The sequence below is a fragment of the Mustela nigripes genome, chromosome 6 (assembly GCF_022355385.1).
Source record: "Mustela nigripes isolate SB6536 chromosome 6, MUSNIG.SB6536, whole genome shotgun sequence".
NCBI lineage: Eukaryota > Metazoa > Chordata > Mammalia > Carnivora > Mustelidae > Mustela > Mustela nigripes.
This window is the reverse complement of record NC_081562.1, coordinates 70100236-70128005: the sequence shown is the minus strand read 5'-3', so window position 1 is coordinate 70128005 and position 27770 is coordinate 70100236. Positions and strand designations below refer to the sequence as shown.

Here is a 27770-nt window from a genome sequence, read left to right as displayed (position 1 = left end):
TTGAACATAAACTACCTTGATATTAAAAACTCTGTGTCAGTCGAACAGTATGGTACCGGCACATCATAGGAAGAATTTAGTAGTCAGACCACTCCTAAATTAAAGTGTATGTTCTTTTTCACAGGTCTGACAACACGCTGACTTGGGAAAAGTGGGGAGAGAGGTGACTGGGCATGAGGAAGCAACTTATCGAGAAAAAAGGGAAAAAAAAAAAAAAACGCATTGCCTCTGGTCCACATCCCTTGTAAGCTAAATGGTCTTTCTGTTTCCAGGGTCTGGATTCTGGATCCAGAGTACTGGAGAACTGAACCTCAACCCTATACAAGAATTAAAGCCCGTCTATGGCTCAAAATGAGGACCCAGGAAAAGGATGCTAAGAGGAACAGTTTTAAGTGGTCAGGAGCAGTAGGTGGACTCCAGGGTGAATTCCGATGTGGCAGCCCTGTGAAAATTCTCCAAGGCAGACTTGGTGAATACATTTCTGATTACAAAATAGGCATAATCATAACTGTGTCTGTCAGTATCTTGCTTTCTAGATATATAGACCCAGTGTGAGGATGTACCCTGGTAATACCCTAAGACAGAATTAAGCTCTAGACAAGTAATCATCTATTTTGGTATCTCAGGCCCCTTGGAGAATATAATGAAAGCTACAGGCCTTCTCTCGAAAAAAATTTGTGAGTGAGTATATCACAGAGTTTGGGGGGGGGGGGGTCAAAGATTCCACAAAGCTCATCCTACAAGCCTTAAAGTGATTTAAAACACAGATGGAAAGCACTTGCTCTCAAGGTTAGTGAGGAAGGAGTTCATAGGTTTGCACTTTAAAGATGGAGAGTCTTCAGCTGGGGACATTGAGGAATAAACATTCATGTGATTTTGAAGCTTTACTTTGCCCTTTCCTTTGATTCTGATTTCAATATCACATACCAAGCACAGAACAAAATATATATACACATTGGATTTTAACTGATTCATCAACATTTTAAGATAGGAGGAAAATAGTGTATTTCCTATATGTCAAACTTAGAAAATACATGAAAGGAACAGCTGCAGGCTGGCAGAGGGATGAAGCAAATTAATCTCATGACCTTCTCTCTCTCTCTCCCTCCTCTTTTAATAAAGTAATTTTAAAAATCTGAAGAATGAGGCAGTACCTGGTAAGCTCTGGGAAAAAGAGATAACTTGGGTGCTTCTATTTAAGGCATAATCCTCTTGCTAGTTCTCTTGGGCTATCCCTCTACCTGATGAGTGGGAGAACCAGGGTCTGAGCCTTATTTCCCCCTATCTCTTTGCCACCCACCAATTCTTATGGAAAGTATAGAAATTAACTCTTATACAAATTAATAGGTTATTTGTAGAATAATAAGGAATTAAAATGACAAGACAGTGAATATAGTCTTAATTTCAATGTATAAAGATGACATGTCATTTTTAGAACATTGGATAAATAAAATCTTATTATTCCACCCAAAATGGTCATTTAATCTAATTGCACCCTATCTGCTCTAGACTTCATATAAAAAATATTTTTTCTATCCTAATTTTAAAATGGCTACTGTCTAACCCCCAAATGCTTGAAGGGTATAAGGGGAGAGAGAAAGAGAGAGAGCGAGAGGGACTTACATGCCATCTCTCTTCTAGGCAGCAATTTCCCCAGATGAAGAGGTCACCACTGTTTAACAGTGTGCTGCCATGTTAATTTAGTATGACAAGATAAAGCAGTAATCTCAGCTCGCGGAGACTGTAAACCGCCTGTATCCGGGGACATGCTCAAGTCGATTTGCACTGTATATCACTTTATACAATTGCCATGACAAAGCCCCCTGAGTTCTCACATGTAAATCTCTCCATCCCTCTCTTCCTGTAGCCCCCTCTTTTCCATTCCCTCCCAGTTTCTTTCTCCCCAGCTTCATGTCCAGGTAGACCACATCCACTCAGCACTAATCTGAAAACTCTGAAAATGTATTTCTCTGCCCCTGACAAGGGACACACAACACAAACGCCTCTCACAACCACTCTGTCAAGTCCCCCGATTTAAGAGAAGATGTTCAGGGACTTAGATAATCCATTGATCCCACTTGCATCGGCTTTTATATTTCAGTCTGCCGTGTTAAGTTGTCAAGGGGAGTGATTAAACTGATGTTCCATGATTTGAGATTTACTTTCCTAGGAATGATAGTTTTCAAAGCTTGTCTAACTAAGTTCTGCTTAAAGATTATCCCTAAGAAAGCTGATGTATCTTTACTGGTATAAATCTAGTAATAAAACTCTAAAGTGTTTTAGGTAAGGACATTTTGGAGATATTCAGGGTTATAAACATAAGAATGTAAAACTGAATTAAATTTGGATTTTTAAAAAATGTCATCTGTGTAGTTCTCTCTGCATGAAGCAAAAACACCATATGTAAAAAAAGGGGGAAAAACATGTTTCTATCTATGTAAAACAAAAATAATTATAGAACCACTGAAGAGGACATAAGCGAACAGGGAAGAGTTTATATGATAGGAAATAAAAAGATCACATGAAGCGCATTAAGAAAGTGACAAGTCAAAGTTTTATCCAATAAAAGAAAAGCAGAGATATGTGTTTAATCACCAAGAATTAATAGCTACAAATATATACATTTTAGTTAGGTGTGTTAGTTTTAAATGTGACAAACCCATTTGTATAGTGTCTCTTATTCAAATCTTAGCTTTTTTATATCATCTCAAGCTGCCCTTATGGGTAAACAGAAATGAGAGATCAAAGACTAAAAAGCAATACACACAATGCTAATAAAAAAGGCCCGAATCCTCCCAGAGGACCTCTAAAGTTCCTGAAATCAAATAGGAATTTTAAAACATATTGAAAAATTTTAAAAACTGAATATGCTAATAAAACCATAGTAAAAAAAACATGAACCTTATTAAGTACATCCTAAAAAAAAATCATTATGTGTCTTCAGGGTGTTCATGCAAGGAAAACTGAACAATTTTAAATATATTCTTTTCTAAAATATTTTTGCTGGTGTGTGTGTGTGTGTGTGTGTGTGTGTGTGTGTGTGTATGCGCTGCTGTTGCTTTCCTCCGGTAACAATTTGTCGAAGTGTAACAGGTGGAGTCATAGAAAAATGCCATGATCTGTGAGTTATATGCACAGCAACTGGGCTGAGAGAATCAGAAAGGTGACAGAAAGGGAGATCACATTAACTGAATATTCACTTCACAACAAGCACTGTGGTAGGTAATTACTTCATTTACTTGTTATATCATCTGTCTATGTGTTAAGTAGTATTTCAACATATAGCTAAGGAAAGCTGCACTCAAAATGTCTTCTATGAGCCCACGTTTTGGAGACATTCATTCATCCATTCAACTAACTGGAGACACTTGCTGTGTGTCAGCCACTGAGCCAGACGCTAGGGACCCGAGGCTGAACAAGACAGACATATGATCCCAAAGATAACATAGGGCTTTCTCCTTTAAACAAGTTTACATCTCATGTTCAAGGCAAATTATATCCAAAGATAATGACAGAACTTACTGATAAGAACACTGAACCCGTTAAATTGGGATCCTCCAGCTTACTGAAAGGATATAATGATTACTGGGAGCCCCCCAAAATCCAAAGTGTTCTCTTCTGGTAAGTCATAGTCATTAGTCAACAGAACATAACCTACTCAAGGGGACCCTGGGTGGCTCAGTCGTTAAGCATCTGCCTTCGACTCAGGTCAAGATCCCAGGGTCCTGGGATGGAGGCCTACATAGGGCTTCCTGCTGTGCTTGTGTTCCCCTCTCACTGTGTCTCTCTCTGTCAAATAAATAAATAAAATCTTTTTAAAAAGAACATGAATTACTCAAGAACTATAGCCTCTATTATGAACTTGCTATGTGACAGGCACAGTTCAAGGCCCCTTACGAAAATTCTATTTTATCCTCTTAACACCTGTGTATATCCAGAGGTTCAATTATTATCCCGGTTTTCAGATGAGAAACCAAAGGCACAAAGAGACACCACAAAACTTAGATACCTTATACAACGTGAAATTTATTGAAACCCAAGCAGTTCACCGGTGAGTTGAGGCTCTTTACCACCACATTCTACATCTCTTATCAAAAGGCAGTTCTGACTTGGCTTAGGTAGATTTTTCTTGTGATGGTAGTGGTGGTGCTAGTTGCTGTTGATGAACAGCTTTAATAACATTAAGCAAAAATCTGGCTGCTAATGAACGATATTGCTGAAAATTGAATCTGTCATTAATATCTAACTGAGAGGAAGTATCTCAGATTGATAATGATGTCCTTTTTTGATAGTTAAAATTTTTAAAAACCCATTTAATGACAAGAAATTGAGACTCTATTGGACTTCTCATTTCAAAAAGGATTTTCCTTTAGCTTTAGATTTTCTCGTAGAAATGTCAGAAAGCATCTGACATTTAATACGATGCACCATTCTTCTCCTAGATCATAGAACTTAAATATGTCTTTAGGCACTCATTTAACTGATAACTAATATTTACTAAGTTCCTGCTATATTCCAGGCCCCAGCGTGCTTTATGTGTCCTGATTCCTTTAAACATTAACATTCTCTCAGTTAGATGTTATCCTAACTAAAACCCACTTTACAGATGGTAAAAATAAGGTACAGAAAAGTTCCATAATTGCTAAGTGCCATAAAATATTAAACAGCAGAATTTGGAATTTACACAGTAATTCTGTCACTAGTGCCATGTGATCAACCACTATGCTCTGCCAATAGTGTAACAGCGAGACCAGAACTTAATACGAATCTTTATGAAAAGTTGAGCAAGCTATCTTTTAAAATCCCATATATTTCCCACCAGCTTATGCAGAACGTCTAGTACCAATTGTGAAATAGTTAAATCTCTTGGTCCATTTGAAGCCAGGTAAAAAGATTAAAAAAAAAAATCAAGTTGTCTCTGAGGTAAGGTATAATAGTCAAGCAACAATTGTTCTGTCTGAATTTCCCAGATGTATTTCTTTTCTTTTTTTAAAATTTTTATTTATTTTTATTTATTTTTTATTAATTTATTTTAATTTTTTATAAACATATAATGTATTATTAGCCCCAGGGGTACAGATCTGTGAATCACTGGGTTTACACACACTCACCATAGCACAGAGCACAGAGCACAGAGCACATACCCTCCCCACTGCCTATAACCCCACCACCCTCTCCCTAACCCCTCCCTCCAGCCATCCTCAGTTTGTTTTGTGACATTAAGAGTCCCTTATGGTTTGTCTCCCTCCCCATCCCATCTTGTTTCATTTATTCTTTTCCTGTCCCCCAAGCCACTCACGTTGCCTCTCCACTTCCTCATATCAGGGAGATCATATGATAGTTGTCTTTCTCTGACTGACTTATTTCGCTAAGCATGATACCCTCTAGTTCTATCCACCCACATGTATTTCTAAAGAGATTTTTAAATTATTTATTCCTGGGACGCCTGGGTGGCTCAGTCGGTTAAGTGTCTGCTTTGGCTCAGGTCATGACCCCAGGGTCCTGGGCTCGAGTCCCTCCTTGGGCTCCCTGCTCAGTGGGGAGTCTGCTTCTCCCTCTCCCTGCTGCTCCCCCTGCTTGTGCTCCCTCTCTCTGACAAATCAATCAACCAATCTTTAAAAAAAATTATTTATTCTGATTTATTCAAATACACTATAAAAACGATTTTAATGTGTGTGGAGTAGAGAGGCAGTAAGCACAGTTATTAAGGGCTTGGGTCCCAAAGTCATGAATCCAAACTCTACAACTTACTCATTAGGCAAATTACTTTATCCAAGACTGTTTTCTGTCCATAAACTGGGGATAATAACCGTTGTCGAACTCACTGGGTTGACATCAAATTGGCTGAGATAACAAAAATGGAGGGTGGCTGGTACATAGAAGAGACTGAAATATTACACATTCCTGTTTTTAATTATTAGCTATCACATTCTAAAGAGCACGGACTATTTGAACTCTCCCATATTTGGATTGCAACTATCAGACTGTAGATAGGCTATAAGACATATTCACACATGACTTTCAAAGTTGCTTTTTATATGCTAGTGATGACCCTGGGGAAATCAAAATCTCAGATACACAAGAAGCATGTTCTCTGACTCCTGTGTCCCTAGCGTGAAAAGCATGCCAGCAATTGCCACAAAGCCCAAAGAGGGAGCCTGGTAACAACCCAACAATCCCCCCTCTGCTATGCCACAGATGTGTACATAGAGGGAAGTATCTAGTATTGGAAGCAGAGGTGCTTACCAGACTTAGCACATTATTGAGTATACACATGCTATAAGTTATTATAACCTGTTTTTTGTTACTCATTAATATAGATGTGGACTTTTTACATGGTATGGATATTATATTCATACCTAGATAAAAAAGGTCCTTAACAGTACCTTTGCAGTTATGCGCTTTTTTTTTTTAATATCTTACCACCATCTAAAATTTTTTATTCACTCTTAGAATATTATTCTCTCATTTAGGGTTATCGACCAACAAGATTAACTGTTTTATCTCGAGACAGGCTGGATTTTTAAGAGCTAAGAAGAGACACCGGAGTAAACACGGCTTCTCTATATAATGATAACATTGTTTGCTCTGCTGCCACAGAAGCAGCCTTGACTAAATAAGACACAAAATCCAGTCACTTGTGTTCATTTACTTTATCACGTGATGTCAGTGTCACAGAGCTCCCAAGGCTGCTCTCCTTACATTCACACTTGATCTGCTCACACGGATCATTCCTAAAAATGGGCTCTGGGAAATTTTTTAAAAAGCGTTTTGCCTTTGTATAAAGAAGATATATAACCAAAGGAACTGATAACAACTGTAAATTTAAGGTAGCTTTACCTTTATATGCCGCTTCAAGTAACAAAGAACTTTCAGCTTTCTCCTCTGGACAGCAGAGGAAAAACATAAAATTTACTTTCTAAAAAAAGGTGGGGGGACGCAAAATGATCAAAACTGGCTGTCTCTTAAAATATTTCATGAATTCAGTTTTAGCGACAGCTTTAATGCCAGTACAAATTTTGGGCATCTCAGACCTTGTGAAAGAAGTAAAGAATTTAAATGCACTTAATGCTTTTAAGTGTACCTAATGTGACACAAATATTGTTCATTTTGAATTCAGATTGACATTTCTTAGGGAATCATTTCTCTTGAAAGTGCTCCTCCATCCTCTGATTAGATTGTCTGTACTATTGAATTCCTCTCTATTTTTTAAAAAACTTAACCCACCCCTCCAAATCCAGGTATTTGCGTTTATCTGTACTTCTGAAAGAGAAAGGGATATGAGTCTAATTGCCAAAATATGTGAGGAAAAGAAATTAGAATGAAAACCCAATACTTCCTTACATTATTTTTATGACTTCACTTTCTTAAGATCCAAATTAAGTGCCAGTGTTTGCTATACAAAGATAATTTCTTTCTTTTTAGGTACGGTATGGATAGTTGTACCTAACTAATATAGCCAAGAGGGAATATGGTGTTATTATTTGAAATATTTTGAGGTCATACTGACAACTGAGTTACCTAGACTTGTAGATTTCATTCTAATTCCTAGAATTCAGGCACCAACACCACAAAATTCTTATTTCTTTTGGATTCCCTTAGGTGATGGCCCTTTGCAATTATAAAATAAGAAATAATGACAAACTTGTTGCTATTATCACTCATATTAAGTTAATACACTGACAGCACCATCAAAATTCCTTTCTAGTTATGTGAATAATCTCCATTCTTCTATTCTTACCTTTTACCAATCACTATAAAATCTCAACTTTAGGAAAGAAATATGAAGACCAAAAAACAATAACTGAGTTAAGGAAATAATCAAGAACTGATTGAAAACAGTGACAGAAGCTGTCAAATAATTTAAAATATAAAAGCTAATTTAAAATATAAAAGCTAATTTAAAATATAACAGGCACCCAAAGACCATAAAGTATCCAGTAAAGCACTAAGTCCCAGACACTTGGAGTCAATGATATGCACAGTTTCAAACATAATTTCAGAAACAATATAGAGTTCTTAGTCCTCTTTTTCCCCCAGTAAGTACATTAAATATAAAATCATAATTAACTATCAATGCTGCATCACGAAAAAAAAGTAAAAGAATATGATTTCTGAATAAACTGAGTAAATATGCCATATGGTTTTGTGAAGAACTAACTAAAAATCAGTGAAAATGATGCCATAGAACCAACTGACCTTTATTAATTGCATACAGTAAGAGTAACCTAGGCTGACTGCAGGAAGTTGGGCAAGCCCCCAAGAGGCAATATATGTAAATAAGAAGGAAGTATATATGAGAGCACAATGGTGCTAATTCTCCAATGCTGTCTTCCTTCCTGATAATGGCTCCATTGAGATCCACAAGAGAACCCATTAAGAATGTTTTCTGATAGGGCGCCTGGGTGGCTCAGTGGTGTAGGCCGCTGCCTTCGGCTCAGGTCATGATCTCAGGTCCTGGGATCGAGTCCCGCATCGGGCTCTCTGCTGAGCAGAGAGCCTGCTTCCCTCTCTCTCTCTCTCTGCCTGCCTCTCCATCTGCTCGTGATTTCTCTCTGTCAAATAAATAAATAAAATCTTTAAAAAAAAAAAAAAAAAAAAAAAAAAAAGAATGTTTTCTGATAGAGGCAAACTGAAAGAGAGGTAAAAAAGGAGCAAACAAGGGAAAGAATCAAAGGAAGAAAATGAGGGAGAATTAAAAACAAAATATCAAAGATACAAAATGAAGGTTAGCCCCCAAACTCTGCATTATTTTTCACTCCCAAATACAAATGATTCTATTACGCAGGTCCGAGAATAGCAAATGAGATAAAGGCAGACACCTATCCATTCCACAAAATCAGGAACACCATTCGAGTAAGTTTCCAGCACTGTCTCTTCATGTCCTTTCTATTTCCAATATCCTAGCCAAGTAGTTCATCATTCTTTCCACTTCATTCAAGGTGGTCACCCAGATAAAGAAAGGAAACATTTAAAACCCAAAAAACTAAACTAGGTGGTTGTACTCCTGTGAATATGAGACATGTATTTCACTAATTTCTCCATATTTTATAATAAGAACCTTATGGTATGCTTTGTCTCCAGTTTTTGGTTTTGGGTTTTTTGGGGGGGGGGGGGTTTGGTTTTTTTTTTTAAACTTTCTCTTTTCTTTTTTCTTACTTATTTTTTCTGGGGAAAAAATGTGGCAAAAGAAAAATTACGCTCAAGTATAAACTGAAGACCTTGTATAATGATAATTGATCCAATGTGTCTATATATTTTTAGTATCTTGGAATCCATTTTTTTTGTGGAAGCAATTTCAAATTAATCTATTCTTGATACCCACAAATGAGCTATCATTCAATTGTGAATCTCCCTAGCACTTGGTTAGCCTGTATCAGGGTTCTAATATTTTATATAAAATTATGATGGTTTTGTGCTCGTCTTGTCTTCATACTATATAAAAAGTTATAAGGAGGAAGAGTTCTTACTCATTTCTCTATCTCTGCTGAATTGTCTGTATTTGAGCTGAATCTTTCCACAACACTCCCTATTTAATGAAAGACATCAAATTCATTAGGCCAAATCTTCCTTTTTAAGATTTTATTTATTTATTAGATACAGAGAGAGAGAGACCACAAGTAGGCAGAGAGGCAGGTAGAGAGAGAGGGGGGAAGCAGGCTCCCTGCTGAGCGAACAGCCCAATGCGGGGCTCGATCCCAGGACTCCGACATCATAACCTGAGCCGAAGGCAGAGGCTTAACCCACTGAGCCACCCAGGCACCCCCTAGGCCAAATCTTCTTAAGCAAACACATCCCCCCCCCACATTACCACAGCATTAGAAAGGTCGTGTTTATTTACCTGTCACTGCACAGCACTTTGTGGGGATGCTAATGGTAGACCCTCATCACGTATCCTGAACTAGCTCACAACTCCCACGTAGCACATTCTTCCTTACCATGGGAGAGTACATTCCCTAATTTCTCAAGTCCCGGTTGACTTTAAACTCAACAGTAGTACTTCAAATACTATGGACATCATACGAATCACGGTTTTCTCCACTTAATATTCAACCTTCCCCCAAGCAGAAGGAATGGAATTTTAAGGCAACAGGACAACATGAACCATTGCACAACTTATCCAGCGGCTTTGATGAACCCCAACCGATTGTTTTTCACAAGTCCTCATTCCTGCTAGCCCTGGGGGTAATTCTCAGAAACAATGCAAGTATAAAGATTGAACCACTTACATTCAAATACAGGCCTTGGGTTATATCTAGATAAACAGCCTCTTGTGGTATTTTCTGACACCATTTACAGAATAATGTTTGTAACAATGTAATTTCATTGTATGATAAACATCAATTTACCATAAAAAACAAATATAAACTTGTCACCATTTTCACCTTGTTTCAATGGAATTGGCCTTGTTCAGATAAGCAAGCCTATCTCTTACAAAAACAACAGTTTATAGATAAACTATGTGAAATCGGGGATGTGTGTAGAGAATTACACAGCCTACTATCATAATTTTATACTGCCACACTGCACATATGGCTTCCAAGCTTACTTTATCTGAATCTTTCTGAATCTATTCTCCATGCTATTAAACTGAGCACATTCCACATCGTTCAAAAGTAATTACACTTTTGTCTAGAGTGTAGGAGACTGCTCTCCCTAAACAATGAAATTCTCATTATTAGAACTGGCACAATAACCACACTGGTGTTAACAACAGTAGGCATTATACCATCACAATAACTTATGCTAAGTTTGATGTACAAAGGTAACCAGAAATTTAAAAGCCTATAAAAAACTCCGATATAGAATATAGGAATCTTCACCATACCATAATTAAGGTACTATTCTGTGACTTCACATGTATTTTTCTCTTTTCTGTTGCATATTATCTGAATAGTACTTTATACGTAACATTATCCTAGTCAAACATTGAAAATACATTACTAATAACTATTAGGTTATAAGCAAAGTTTATATAAATAATATTTCAAGACACAACTATAATATAACAATTAAAATTATTAGGGGTAAACAAAGAATCCCAGAAGCTGACAGTGAACCTGAGCAAGTAAAAGCCTCTCTCTGACATGCATTCTATGAATTCCTTCACTGTATAAGGCTGGATTTTACACCTCAGAGCCTTGCTATTATATTATACTCGATTCCCAGCTATATGCCCTACTTCTACAGGAGATCCAATTTAAAAAGACACCTTTGTCTTCTTTTGATGGACATCAGGAAGAAACTGACTCATACTGAGTGTTGCTTTATGATAACTAGTGTCCCTGCAATGTTTAAACACATTTACATTAAGATAAATCAAACTATTAAGCCCCAAACACTATGTATCCAGAGGTTTTTTTTTAAACAATTCCAGGAAAATATTATCAATATAAACATTGAATAAGATACTAAAGCATATTAAAAATTATTTCCAAATCCAATGGATCTTTAAATGTTAAAAACTATACCCTAACACAGTCTTCATTTCATATAAAATTTAGCTATCTATAAAGTGAGCAACTCACTTTATTATTTTTTAATAAAAATACTGTACTGTTAAAATAAATAATTATATATTTTAAAAATCAGTGTTAAGAGGGAGCCATCCTATAGTTACATGAAACAATTCATTGAACTCAAGGATTTTAAGAAGTCAAAAGAGAGTTTGGCTAAGATAAGACTATACCTTCTGTTAAAAAAAAAAAAAAGTAAGAAGAAAGAGACAATTGACTATTCAGTAACCACAGGTGGTCAAGCTTTTCATTTCACATCACATTTGACACTAGAACAACAATCCAGCCAGCAGAAGTAGTACGCAACCAGACAGAAAATAAGCTCCAAAATGGCGACCACAGAGTCCCTTGGCTGCCTCTCATGCTGCCACTTGATTTCTCCTCATACCCATTCTGTTCCTTTCTAGTGCTCATATATAATCACATTGATTGACATGAAGATATGTTCTCAATAGATCTTTGCATCATGAAATAAATTCGTTTGTATCAGAACCATTATTAAAAATGAGCCAGAAATTATAGTGATTCTTGCTTGTCTCTGAAACTCTAAAGTGACAGTCTCCAAACCCATGTTTAAAAAGGGGGGGAGGGGAAGAAGGGGACAGGATGGGTAGATCTGATCTTCCATAAAAATAAAGCCCCAAACTGCCTTTCCACTCATGTCAAAACCAAACTTTACAACCTTGTCTTTCCCCTTTTTGAAGATTACATGGGAATCAAAATTTGCCATTCATTGCTTGGCCAGATTATGAGAGCTTCAGAGAAGGAAACCACAGAATCAGTCTTTTTCGTGCTTTAGCTATCTATGTCTCAATATTACATTGGCTAGAAATCTTACAATTTTTAAAAATTAAATAGCTTAAGACAGTTGACCTATAATGCACCCTGAACAGTTGAGTAAAGCATTCCTAGAACAGAATTATAGTATTCGTATCAGCATAGCTGATGGAAGTTACTTTTAGTAAGGAACTTAATTTATTTCTCCAAAATATTCAGGCAATAAACAAACTTCAGAAGGGAAGAATTACATCTTCATCTGACCCAGTTCCAAACACCTGCATATCCTGCATATGAACAAACAACCCTAATTCCTCAAGATCTTTATACGGCAACAGTTGTGAAGTGTACAGAACTTTTATCCTCAGAAAATATTTTCCAACTTAAATGTTACACTGAGAGCATCTCTCTAACTTCCAGCCAGCCTTACAGGGATTACTCATCAGTTATACTTTGTCTCTAAACTATATTGGCAATATAAAATGTGGACCTCTCATTCCTTTTTTAATTTAAGAATGGAGTATGAATGTCACATATAAATAGGCAACGAAATCTGGAAACCTGTTTTTTTTTCCCTTAAATTGAACTCTATGATATAGAGACCATGAAACATTGTGTCTGTTTTCAAAGATACTGAACAGAAAAAAAAAAAGAATGAAAATATATTTTCCTACTGAAATAAAAGTTTCTGTTAAGTGAATATTACAATGGCCTACTATCCAGAAAAAGTATAATGACTTGTGTTGAATAACAATTTGATAAATATATTCAATCATTTTGATAAATGAATAAAATATATCAAAGAGCTTAACAGGTGAATATATCAGGCCAATTAGACATATTTTCCGCTTTCTGAGTACAATACATTAGTACATTCTACTTCTTAAATTTCTAGAAAATAAGCACATTCACCATGAATAGTCGTAACAACCTCGCCCAAAACACATTTACTATTATTCATGAATTCTGCCATTTAATCAATAATCATACATTGCCTATTATATGCTAAGTATCAGAAACACAAATATATTTTATATATTCTACATTAATTATATATTAATATATAGTGATTATATGTTAATATTTTATATTAATATACCACATAATATAGTTATATATAATTATATGCAGTTCACCAGGAAGGTAAAATATGAAAAGAGAATATTTTCTAGGTGGAAAGAATAAACCTGTGTCATCCGAGGTCACCTGGTGTATTTCTGAACATGCACAAAAAACTTGGCCTGACAAGAATAGTGGGTCCACAGTGAGAAATGACAAGAGAAAAGACCAAGGTCATAGTTTGGTGCTACTCTATAAGAGTTTTATGCTAAGACAAAGAGTTTTAGACTAAGTCCTATAAGAACAAGGACACACAGTTCCCAAAGTGAGGTAAACAATTTAACTCAGTTGTGAGGGAAACAAGTCTAGTGGATATTGGAAGGAAAACCCAAAAGAGGAGAGGCTAAAAATCTGAGATCATATGAGAGATTTTTCCAACTGTCTACCCAAGAGATGAAAAATTGATGGGATGAAATATTTTAGGCAGGAACATATTTAGAAACGAACCGGACACATATAAGAGAAAGTGTCAGCATGTCACTAAAATGTACTTAAACCATTTAGTATCCCGAAATCTGTCTGAGAATCTGATGAGAACTATAATCTTTTTTTTTTTTTAGATTTATTTATTTATTTATTTGACAGAGAGAGAGAACAAGTAGGCAGAGAGGCAGGCAGAGAGAGAGAGAGGAGGAAGCAGGCTCTCCACTGAGCAGAGAGCCTGATGTGGGACTCGATCCCAGAACCCTGAGATCATGACCTGGGCCAAAGACAGAGGCTTAATCCACTGAGCCACCCAGGTGCCCCGAGAACTATAATCTTACTCACATGTATGCATAATACAGAATTCTCCAATTATTTTCAGGAGATCTCATAGACCCTGGCTCAGGTGCTGCTCTAGGTGAGCTCTAGGTGAAGTTGCTGGAGGGGAGGTGTTGTGTTTTGTTCAAATCTATTTCCACAGTGCCCGACAATAACAACAAAAAACTTGGTCCAAAGTAGGCAATTCACAGTTTGTATCTAGTTGAACTGAATTCTCCCTTACAAACCAGTTTCCTTCTCACTAACATCCCCACAGGATCCCCACATTCCAACTACCGAACATAATTTAATATACTTTTCTTATACCCATCCTTGAGTATACTTAAAATAATCTCTCCTTTAATTTGGCATCATTCCTCTGGTTATAACTGTTTATATTCACTCCTTCAAATTTGTGTGTTTATGCTTAGAGTAGTGTCACAGGAAAACCAAACTAAGAAGCACTCACTCAGAGAAGCCAATGGTCAAAATACTGAGAGAGAAAAGGCATTAGCAGGGACGCAATGCCAAATGGAGAGCCCGATCTCCTTACCTTGTTGAACTGTGTGCTACCATTTCCCACCTTTCTTTTCCTAGTATAACCTTCATGAGAGGAGTCCCAAAAGTTGTATCACTGCACATAACTAATATAAACTCACAGCAGAGAAAAAATTAATCAGGAATTATGGATAGTACAATTAAGCTTGCCAACAAAGTAATAATCAGACAATAAAATATGCATGTGCTCTTGTGAAGAACTTATAGTGTTTATAAGCACAGACTCCAAAGCCAGAATGTCTGGGTAAACAACGCTGGCTCTCCTCTGTATCAGCTGTGATCGGAAGCAAACTACTTAACCTCTGTGTGCCTCAGTTTCCTCATTTATAAAATGAGACTAATAATAACATGTCATCGTATTATTGTGAAGGTTACATGAGTTAATATACATAATGTGATTAAAATGCCACATCTATATAAGTGTTACATGGTGTTAGCCGAAATACTATCCTTGGGGGGAAAATCTTGGCACAAATAATCCACTAGTGAAATTTTGACCTATGAGGCTTAAAATATTGAAAAAGTATTTAAATCGAATCTGAGTGACAAAAAGTAGCAACCATTTCATGGTTATTAGGAGATATCTGATTCTTCTTCTTGATTTAATTCTATATACAGTAATGCAATAACATACATAAGTGGGCATATTTCAATACCAAGCACATTTATGGTATGTAATAATTTTCTAGAGAAAGCAAAAAAAAAAAGCCTTTCACAGAATTAGAGTCATCTTAAAACTATGAGATGGTATGACGACACATTTTTGCTGGTATAATCTGGTTCCAATTAATGCCCGCCCCCCTATCCTTGAGGTAGAAGAGCAGAAGGTCACAAAACCACGACATCTACCCAAGCAGCCATGTTGAAAAGGCGAGCCTGGCTTTACTGGCAGCTAAAACTTTGCCAACATGCTTATTTTGTGTACTTAAGTTCCTAAGGAGGACCTAAAAGCCTTACTGGTGAGTGAGTGAGTGAGTGAGTGTGTGTGTGTGTGTGCATGCGTGCACTTTTAAGCTTCAGTTGAAGATGCTATGCTGCCTTCTTCCCCCTCATCCGTGAAACCACGGTTTCCTAATCTTCTGCAATGACAATGATCCAGACCCCAGGATGAAGGGGCAGATAAATAATCCTGAGAAGCAAATTCTGAAATTGGAGGTACCAGGTAATTAGTGAATTATCAAAACAAAAATATGAATGAGACTGAGTTAGAAAGTATTGCAGTCACATTAAAAAACTATAGTTTCTATGAAATACATTCTCCTATAATATTCCCAGTACTGTAAAGGAATACTGGAATCCAATCTGGGCAAAGTAAAAAATTGAAAACGATTTATCATGGTGGAGATGTCCAAAATACGTTGTAAGTCTACCTGGAAAAACCTCTTATTAGAAATACTATGACATCCAACTGTCATGCTGACAAACTTTAAATGCAGTACTTGAACATTATTCTTATATGTATACGTGTTTTCTCCTAATTAAATTGTGTCTCAAAAGTAAAATTCTTGGGGGGTAAAATAGCATATCATGTACTTCCTACTGGAATCAATTTACTTGCAAGGAATTCTAAGATGTTAGGAGTGAATCTTGTGTCTGGCTGTTAAGTAGATGATAATTATAAAGCAAAGGATTGAAGCCAAACTGTTAGAGGAGTAGACTGGTCAAAGAGTAAGTGTAGGCACCAGAGCCCATGAGAAACCTACCATTGTATTGTGCTGAGAAGTGGGAGTCCTATGGCCACAAGTCTCTTGCGTCAGCAGAGAAACTGGCTGAAATTCCTCAGAGTGAGGCTTGTTGGGAAAACTCACATGCAAGGGAAGGTGAAAGGCTGGGAGCCCGTCACCCTCCTCTTCTTCCACTTTCTGTCTGCTTGTCACCATGGCTACCTCTCCATCTGCTTCCCCATACGGAGAGGCTGGTCGCTTGGAAGACATCCTGGAAGGAACAAAAGAGGAGAAAATAATGAAACCTCCACATAAATCCTTAATGCCGTCATTGTGTGGTTAGGGGCCATTGTAACAGAAATGCCTTTTTGTGCTGGCAGAGAGCAGGAAACCATCCAAATACCACTGCAAAGCGCTCACAATCAGAAACAATGGCCAAGCAGGTAGCAACAGAACAGTGCTTGTTTGTTGTGAGAATAATACTCTAATATAGCACTCTCTTGTATTCTGGCTTCTTAAACAAGAGAATTCACCTAAGAACACTGCATAATGAAAGACCATTCCATTTTAAAGGGAAGAAAAAATACCCATCTAGTTTTACACTTTGATAGACCTTATTGAAGACAGAACATCTATGAATAGCAAATACTGTTGGCAGTTAAAAGAAGGGAGAGAACTAAAATTTCTTTCATCAAAAAATAAACAAAAATAAATGAATGATTGCCATTAAAATGAATTTGCAATTTATTAAAAGAATGATTATTATAAATTGTAGAAATATTGCTCATAAAGAAACCACAGACTCCATGACCAAAAGTTCAGTATTTGCTTAAAGCTTATTAAGAACTGAATAAATTTTACAATTGCTGTGAACACTTGAGAATTTTTCTTTCCTCACCTCCCCATTCATTTCTAATATCAACCATGCAAAATGGTTAAAAAAAAGTGAAAATATAAACATACTTCAGTTTTCATTTCCACAATTCTATGAAGGATTTAGATGTGGATTCTCAGGCTTATTTGCCCCTTAAGTTAGAGGGAAAAATCAAATGAAGGTGTTATGTTTTGATGAACTAATGCCTATCAGGAAATGCACTTAGACACTTAAAAATTAAACATTTGTTTTGGTATTTGAGTCTAAGAATACTATTATAGGTTAAAAATATGTGGCAAATATTCTTAGTTAAATAGAGAGTTCCCTTTCCTTTCACTACAAGTTTCACATAGGAGTAGTATAGAGTTAAAATTTTTAATTAAAAAAACTCTTTGTATTTGCAACTTGATCTGAACTTGGGAAAGTTGTTATTTTTGCCCGACAAACAAAGAATGTTTACAAAATCATCCATTCTTATTCTAGACCAGTGGGAGAGGAGGTAAGACAGTACTAACGGTCCCACCACTTCCTTCAGATATATCGCTGATTTTTAAATTTAAAATTTACTACTAAAGAGATGTCTCTAATCATTGCTGAATAATACTATTCCTACTGTGAAAGGTTTCAAAAGAACAGTGCATTCAAGCACTGAAGATACTTTTTAAAGATATAATAGCACAGTAGAAAAAAATAAGGGCTTTGAATCAGACAAACATAGATTCACATACTGATTCTGCTCCTTTCTAGCTGTGAGACTTAGCTTTACTCCATCTCTGTTTACTCCTCTTTAAAGGAAAATGTAGTACCTACTTGGAATGCTCTTTGAGAATACACTGTGTGCCGTATGAAAAATGACTTGTAGAGCAGTTAGCACAGAGCAGACTCTCAGTAAACAAAAGATGCTGTTTGCTTTAAAACTATAGTGTTAACTCACCTGCCCCCCCAAAACAAACAAACCAAACCAGAAAATTCCAAGATGAGGAGAGGTTACTTTCTAAGAGTTAAGCTGTAAAATCAACATGAAATACAAAATGTCCTGATAAGAGAAATGATCCTTGGCCAGTAATACTTAACAATAAACTAATCAGATCTATTAGCAAAGAAATACTAATAGCAGGTAGTCTTGATAAGCTAAAGAACAGTCAAAGAGGAGGAAATACTGGTGGCTACCAAGGAAACACCATCTAAAGGAGAAGTAGACAGGGTCATCACATTTCAGGTATCTTCACTTTTTCAGATCTCATGACTAAGGTCTACTTCAAGTATACTCACAAGTATGGAGAAAGGAAGTAAGAGGTTGGAGCTGTAATAGTCCTAGTCTCATCGGCAACACCACATCTATCACCAAGTGGGAAAATTAAGCTATATTTAATAGCTCTACACACTAGCAATATTAACTTATACAATTCTGCTTTCATGCTCTCCAAGCAAACTTCTGACTGCCATGCAGAGAATGGGCTGATGGAACAGATTTAAAATATTTAAGGCCTTTGTGATTTGTCAGAGTAAATCAATAAAAGGATTTTTAATTATTTCTTGTTTTATATGTACTTTGACTATAAAGAGATTATGCATTTATTACACAAGCCATAGTATTTATGGTCTGTGTAGGAGTTACCACTGTTGGTGAAATTAATTAATTGGTATTCCAGTGTCTCCCTCAGTCTTATGTACATTATGTCTCTTACTGTCCAAAAACTCCAGGCTGTTGGCAAAAGCTAGTCTCTGGGTTATTAAAGCAGAAAGCTAGATCAGCTGGCCTTTCCCAAGTTAATGCAGTTCTATGACCTTCATAGAAAGCATGATTTTTTGGCTGATTTTTACTTTATTAATATTATTATTAATAATGATTATGAAAACTGAAAGTCCAAAAATAGACAGAAGGTAGATGTGGTAAATAGCTAAGACACAGCTACTCTTCTCCAAAGATCTAGTCATTTAAATATCTAAATTATCTTTCTATGCCACTGTCTCTTTCTATATATATATCGTTCGATGGAGCAAAAAGCATAAACATGAAAAGTCGTGATACCAGAAGGCACCTGATCCTAAACAATTACATATTTCATGATTATTTCAATTCCATTTTCAGACACTTACAGAATGTTCTTAATGTGCCAGAGTTAAGAATATTTTTATACAATTCAGGTAAAAGAGGTCTTAAAGATTAAAAAATATTTTGCAGTAAAAATGCTCATAGTTCAAAAATAGGCTACTAAATCAGAAAAAAAGGCAAATGCTTAAATTATGTAGAGAGCTATCAATCTACTTGATATTTAGTCTAACTCATAGTATTTCTAAAAATATGGATAACAAATCACCAATAATGTTAATTCTTGAGTTTTTTTCATCTACCAAACCATTTCATTTTGGACAGAAGAAGTCTCATTCATGAAAAACAACAACAACAATAACACAGTGCTTTTAGCGCTATATTATTATTTATTCTGGTCTCTATTTTATTTGTTTCTGATTTTTCTTTGTTATTTTCTTCCTCTACTATATTTCAGCTAAGTTTCTTCTTTTTCTAGTTCCTTGTGACATAATGTTGTTTATTTGAAATGTTTTCTTAAGACCAGCATTTATAGCAAAAATTTCACTCTAACATCTGTTTTTGCTGCATCTCATAGGTTTTGAAATATTTTGCTTTCCTTTTCATGTGTTTTGAGACATATTTTGATTTGCATTAAAAAAAATTTCTTACTACTGAAAAATGTTCTACCATTGGAATTATTGTTTCTACTTTCTGTCAAAGTTTGCTTTATGTATGTTGAAATTCTGTTTTGCCCTTGCATATTAACAATTGCTATATCTTCTTGAAAAAAAAAAGAACAAATAATATAGGAAGGTATATAATAATAATAAGAAGAAGAAGAAATCACAGCAACTTTCCATTTATCGTTTATCTTGGATATGTTGGGTTCCAATTCCTGCACTTGCTTACATGACATGCTGTGTTGAAGTGCAAGGTTACCTTGAAATAATCTAAGGATCTAGGCTTCAGCATGTGCTCATGTGCTCATGTAGAGATGATTTTTGTCATTCCTGTGGTAGGTGCTAGACTTGCCAATGAATAAAACTCAGACTTCAAAGACTATGACACGAAACCGATAAATCTACTCCAGTGTGAAACTAACCTGAGGAGCTATGATGATATAATAGAATCTTTAACTCAGTTTTGTGTGTAGACAAGAAAATCTTGAAAGAACTGATGTCTAATTTCAGGGCAAAAACACGTCTAATTTGATAAGTCATCAACAACCATTTACTGGTCACTTACTAAGTGCAAGACACTTATCTAATGGGAATAAAAACGTGTGATTCAAGTTCTCTGCATTAGAAAGCTTATCCACTGGTTGAGAAGACTTGGAGAAATAATAATGAAGGACAGTTCAGGTTAAGGGCGAAATGACTGGCCTTACAGCTGAGCAAACTGAGGGCTTCCTGGGGACCAGGGGATCCTAGAATATTTCCAGGAATGGCTGATTAAGCGGATTTTGGTGGGGGGGAAGAAGGTCAAATGGAAACTGGGGAAAATGGAGAGGTAATTTCATGCAGGAAGTGATACAAGTAAAGATGCAGACACAGTCTTAGAAAGTACAATGTAAATTTAAGTTTCAAGCTGATGTGGGGAAAAAAGGACATCAAGGAATATGGACTAAATCCTAGCTTGTGTCTATACCGTTTCTGGACTTGCTGAGTTATATGCATGGAATAGATAAGAAACAGCCTCCCTTATAAGGGGCAACTTGTTTTTACATGCAGTCACTTTTCCCTACTCGTCCTTGTAGCAATCTGCGCAATCAGGCCACTTACTCTACATGTGAAAGTAATTTAAAACTGGAGTCCGCGATGATTGGCTAAGGGTTCTCTGTGTGTACTGTTGTCACTCTGTATGTAGGATTTCCCTGCTTGTACTCAGACATGCACAGCAAACTCAGGGGTAGGGTAAATGGTACGAGACTGCAACATAAACTAAACCACCGATTCTCAACTTTGGCTGCAAACTAGAATTATATGGAAAGGTTTAAAAAGATACTGCAGCCTGAGTCCCACTGCCAGACATTCTAATGTTATTGGTTCTAGAGTGGAGACGGAGAATCAGAATTTTTTAAAGCTCCCAGATGATTCTAATGCACAGTGAAGGTTGCAAGCCATTTGCAGTGGTCAGAATAATGCTCCCCACTCAAGATGTGCCAACTGTGATCCCTGAAACCTGTGAGTATGTTACTTTACAAGGCAAAAGGGACTTTGCTGCTGTGATTAAGTTAAGGATCTTCATATGAAGAGATTATTTTGGATATTCTGGGTGGGCCCAAAGTAATCATAAAGGTCCCCATAAAGAGGGGAGGCAGGAGGATCAAAGTCAGAGAGAGGGACTGAAAGATATTATGAAGCTGGCTTTGAAAATGGATGAATTGGGGCCATGAGCCAAGGAATAAAGGTGGCCTCTAGAAGCTACAAAAGTGATGAAATAGATTCTCCCCTAAAACCTCTAGAAGGAAGGAGCCTGCCAACACCTTGATTGCAAGACTTCTGACCTCCAGAACTGTCAGCGAATACACTTATATTGTTTAAACCACAAAGCTTGTGCTAATTGTTACCACAGCAACAGGAAACTAATCCACAGTGCACACATATTTCTTTCACTGGTGGTATTTTCTCAATCTGAAACCTTCTTAACCCAGATGTACCCTTGCCTGTTCTCTCCCTTCATTTAGTGCCAACATCATTTCTCAGTGAAGACTTCTTGGTTACTCCTCCCAAGCCAGGACCTCCCTGTCCCTCCGACATATTTATTTATTATCTGTCTCTCCCACTATAAGACTCAAGAGGGCAAATTTTATTTTTGTTCACAGCTATGTCCTCAGGACTTAGAACCCTTTCCGAAAATAGTTGTTTTTCCAACAAATACCTGTTTCGTCAAAGCTACCATCTAAAACCAACTTATTATTATGCTAATTATGAGTAGTTGTAAGATCTAGTCTTAGAGAGCAAGCATTCTTAGAAAATGTCTTAATACTGTTAGAAAAAAAGAAAATCCAGCTCAGTGCTAACAGTATCATTTTAAATAAGTTCTATGTAAAAGAACTGGTAAACCTGATTAAGTTAGGTTTTTAAAATACTCGTGAAAAAAAATCTTAGTTATTTTTTAAATGTGTATGTAAAAAACTATTAACACGAAGTAACTTTAAGGAAGACTGCTACACTATTAATTAATACCAGAACTATTCCTGAGGAATCACCTATTTACTGCTTTAGGTTATGTTCTTTGATGCAATTCTAAAAAAATTAAAGCATATGCAAAGTGAAAGGAATTCATATATGGAATGAATATAAAATGGAAGACTTAAATAGGGATTGCTTTTCTTATGTAATAGTTTTTTTTCCTCTCTAGATATGTTAACCTTTGACTGATTAATTCAGAGATAAAGTCCTAGGAAGCAGTGCCTTCTACTGGTTATTCTTTTGGAATGATGATATTATTTCTCTTAAGGTTTACAGTTATGTATTTAAAAATGTAAAAAAAAAATCTATAAAGAACAAACTCAAATTCCAACTATTCCACAAAGCTTTCTCTTACCATCACAGCTAAAGTGACTTCACCCCACCTCAAATTACATCATCAACTCTTATTATTAGTCCACATGAAAAACTGAACATCAGTATAACCTGTGACACTCATTCAACAGTTTTTTTTTTCTTCCTAGTACATCATGTCTAAAACTAGAACACTAACACTTGAAAAGAATATAATTTTTTAAATTTCCTGAATTTCCTATGACAAGCATCATGTCTTGAACATAATAAGAGTTTGGTAAGTACAGGTCTATTTGAGATCATTTCACCTGATTTTTTCCAAGATTAATGCTAAAGATATGATTGCATGATAAAGGTCTTTCCAACTTGTGCTGTGTTTTCTTTTCCTCCCAAATAGTCTAATCTTCTATGCTGAATGAGATACAATTAATTACAAGGCAGCACAATTCCTAGCACATAGTTGGCACACAGCGTATTTTTCTATGAATAAATAAATGAATTGCACGAGTGTCTATTTTGTGCCAAGCAATTTATCTTTACGTTATGGAGAAAACAGGAAACTTAGATATGAAGATCCTTCTGCTTCACCATTAAGGAAGTACAGTTTAGATGGAAATAGAAGTCATATATCCACTCATCCATTCATTCGTTAATGGATAAACATTTATTGAAAGCCTACCATGTGCCTGTAGATAACAATGTAATTAAGAAATCAATAAATAATATTTTAAGGTAAATGGTTTTTTGTAAAAGACAGACAATTGAGAGATGATATCTCACTAAAATAATCAGAGAATTCTTCCTACAAATTACGAGAATTCAACAGGGTAATGAAGGATGGGACCAATGTCAATAGACACAAAGAAGAAGAGAGGATTCCAGACAGCAGAAATGACATTAACAAATTAAAGAAATGTATAGAATGATACAGGATGGAGAGAATGGTTCAGTTAAAGCAAGAGATGACAGGAGAAGAAAACGGAGATAAGGATATAAGGCAAGGCTAGACAGCGATCTGGTTAAATCCGGTCACTTTTCAATGGGTAAAGCAACATTTGAAAGTGAAACTGAAGGCAGAAGGGAGCTGGTGATGGTTTGTGAGCCACAGAGTAACAGCATCAAAAACAAACAAACAAACAAACAAACAAACAAACAAAACTGTATTTTAGAAGAAAAACACTCAGAAATTAGTAACTGATAGAAGGTTGAGGGTGAGGACCAGGAAAGGAGAATGAGTGAGGGCGGATAACTCAAAGATAAAGAGATTACTGGACTATATAATTTAGAGAACAATACTGCTAATAAGAAAAATATAAAAATTAGAAAGAAAGGCCAATTTGGAGGAAAATATAAAATTCAGTTTTAGAAATAAATCTTTGTTGATTGTGAAGATTAAAAAAAAAAGAAATAGCAGGTTATCAGAAAATGCAGAACTCTTGTGGAAGTAACTGAGGTAGTCTGCTCTTTGAAACCCAAGTAGAGAGTTCACCAATAATTGTAATTATTTCTCATTGACTTCTTCGACAATGCTCTGAGTCAGTATATCTATTCTTCTTGTTTTATAAAATAGGAAACTGAGTCATAAAGTGGTTAAATATCTTTTGTTACACTATTTGGTCTTTGCACTATAATAGGCAGCAGCTCAAGCCCAGAATTGTCTCTCCAAGGGAAAAACTGGAAAAAAATAGAGCAAGGGGGAGGAAATCTTGCAGTCCATCCTACTTTGGGGGAGCAGTGTATAAAAAGGATTAGCAAAAAAGACAGAGAAGTTGAAGTGATAAACGAAGCAGCATAAATATTCTTTAAACAATTCTACAAAAATAAACATTCTGAATATGAACTTTTAAAATTCTGGACCATGACATTTATTTAATATAAATTCCATTAATTGCTCTCCTAAATACTTGTTTTTAATATTTACTCCCCCATGTTAAATTTTAAGCATAGCAGGATCATTTTAAAAATGATACAAACTATTTGAAAGGGTGCATCTTAAGGGGTACAATAAATATGGAATACTAAAAAATAAAAAATAAAAATTGTTCATCCTTCCTATCCTCAGGTCATACTTCTTCTCTAGAAGTTATGAGCCTCAAGTTATTCTAATAATAAGACTATTTGTACAAGACAGTTACATTTACTTGTCTGGTCTCTTTTGTAATTAAGGTTGTTGGGAGAAAGCTAGTCAAGATTAGGAATTAAACTCTGTTTATCAAAGATATTTTCACAGTAGAATGTTACTTATCTAATAAGGGAAATCAACATGGGCATTTAGCATGAATAGATAGGTTTTGCAGTCAAATGAGTAAAACAACCAGCACTTCTGTGTGATTTATAAACACAGAATTACACAATGTCAGCATTATCATTTTATTAAAGAAAAAAGTTTTGTTACTCTTATCTATGAATTTCAATTTTTATTATTCATATTTTATGGCTTATTCTTTCTTCTTCCCTCCTACATATTTTGAACATCTTTATTTTCTTTCTAAGAGTCAGCTTTGTGTTTACTTTGTGAACATTCCATGTAAATTTTATAACCAAGTCTGTCATATGTAATATTCAGAAGCCTTTTAAGTTGAATTTTTATTTGTGCAGTATTTCAAACTTGTATAATTTTTTTCTCTTATCTATAAATCCTCTTTGCCATCAGTTTCTGATACAGAACATGCCAATCTCTATACTTCTCTACCCTTTGCTTCCCACATACAAAGACCTCATTCATTATATTGTTATTTAGAAGCATGAACAAGTTCATCAGGTCCTAGCATAAACTATAAATGGAAGCACAAAAACAGATTTCATAGAAAGGTAAAAGCGGAAAACACAGAGTAATAAATAAGACTAGACTCCCTTGTAATCCTTAGGATCCATTTTGCCGGAGTAGAAACTCATTTCTACTAGTATTTATAAACAACAAGACTTACCATAAGCTGGAAATCTAAAAACAAAAGTTAATTTTTAAGCTATAGCTACTAAACAATAAATTCATTATTCTGTCCTAAAATAGAATTTGAATTTACAGAAAAAAATTTAGTATAAGACATAAAAGTTTAAACTGTAAAATGCTAGTCACCAAGAAGGTTCAAAATGGCCTTTACCAAGGCTGTTCCCTGGATATACCTTGTCCTGTGGTTAGTTTCTGAGATGTTCTCTGCACTGATATCAAGTAGTTCATTATACCATCCCTTCTTTCTGATAGGAATAGCACCACTTATAACTTCTTCAGTACCTTTTCGCCCTTCTCTTTACTGGACTCTCGCCCTTACTAAATAGCTTTCTCCAGCCTTGCTTAGCCCACCAAAGAGCCAGAGATGGAGGGAAGAATAAGAACAAGCAAATAATGAGGCAGTACTGGGTTCTTTGCAAAAGAGGTGAAAAATAAAAATTTTTTAAAGTCAGAAGTTAGAGAAGACTTAGAAATAAGAATTTAATTCTTTACAGTACCAGAAAGGAATCAGTGACTCTTTATGAGTTGGACACAGGATATTTCAAAAGTGCTTGAATTAATGTGCTTAAAGTAAGCAATAAAAGAAACTTTAAAAGTGCATTGTTTTGTTTTCTAAAAAAGAGAGGTAAGCATTTAGAAACAGTTTATGACAAGCAAAATTCCATCCTACAATGATTCAGAACTCAAAATTCTATTCTTTTTCTACTTTCTTCTCTATTTCAATAATAATTGCAAATGACTGAAAATTCACTCCAAAATTAGACCATGTGTCACTGGATGAAGACTCTCAGAAAATTTCCTAAATAAAAAGATTGCTTTATTATGAGTAACCTAATAGCTCGGCTCTAAAGCCGAAATTTATCTAAACAAAGGATTCTGTCAGCTGAAACTTCTCATCTTTATGTTTTATTATGTTATTTTAACATTAATCCACACTTACTACGTGCCTAAAACAACAGCACTCCTGATAAATAAAAAGGTAGAAAGGGTATTAAATTTAATTAAACTCTACTGTAATCATTCTGTAATATCCTAATAGTTAGAAAAGTCAGTGTACATTCTCAGTCTGACAAGACTGAAGGAAAACTGGTTACAAGAACATTTATGATTCCTGAGTACAAAGTCACTTTCATAAAGAGAAGAGCTAGTAAAAGTTTTTACAGATTTCTGTATTTTTTTGAAAAACATTACTGAAAGTTTACTCATGATTTACAACTCAAGAATATAACAATAAGCACTTTCCACTTAGAAAAATATCCTAACTTTGGTTTGTTTAATAATTATTATAATTTTATTTCCTTGACTCAAAAATAGAAAAACCTCAATCTGAGTTACTAACCACTTGATCACAGAATCCTTTTGTCAAATACACTAAATTTCAACCAAAACTACCTGAAGAAAACATAAAAAATGATTAAGAGTTTTAAATGTTGAAGAATTTCTTATAAGTTGTAGACAAAATGACCAATTACAGAAGTTTGGAAGAAAACAATACAAAACCATAAATAGCAATTTGTTGTGGATTATATAATTTGTGTATCACAATACATTTCTCATTAATCAGAAACAAATAGAAAAAAAGCATTCAACCTTCAGCCATCGACAGGTTAAAAGTGTCAAAGTCCTTTTGTTCTGATTATTTCTAAATCACTTTGAATAATCTAGCATTAGGATTTGTGGTTCTAAAACTTGTTATTACAGCTAGAAAGGCTATACTTTTTGAGGGAATAAAAAGCTTTTTCCATTTGAGTATGGGTTTTCCCTTTCTGACAGCTCCAAGTCCACAGGATGTGGAGGGATGATTTAAATTTTACATCAAAATTGTGACTGCACTAGACTTTTTTCCCCCTTCTCAAGGGAGGCATTGTTCTTGCCTTTCCATAACCAGGCGTGACAGCGCCAGACTGGAGTCATACGGCTGGTCCCTGAGTCAGCGTGAAAGTGCTCACCTCCTGAGTCTCCCCAGATGCTCGGCTCCTTGTGAGTCTGGAAGCTGAGCACTGAGGAGTTACATACTCCGTTCCTGGGAC

The 27770-nt window shown here is 35.6% G+C and overlaps 1 protein-coding gene across 1 annotated transcript in view; it reads right to left on the bottom strand.

Moving 5' to 3' along the window:
• SOX5 (SRY-box transcription factor 5) overlaps positions 1-27770 on the bottom strand; it is a 985194-nt gene that overhangs the window by 331797 nt on the left and 625627 nt on the right. Inside the window, exon 6 of the mRNA XM_059402806.1 lies at positions 16415-16646. Coding sequence (XP_059258789.1) covers positions 16415-16645 — 231 coding nt within the window. The 5' untranslated portion in view covers position 16646. The remainder of the gene's footprint in view (positions 1-16414; positions 16647-27770) is intronic.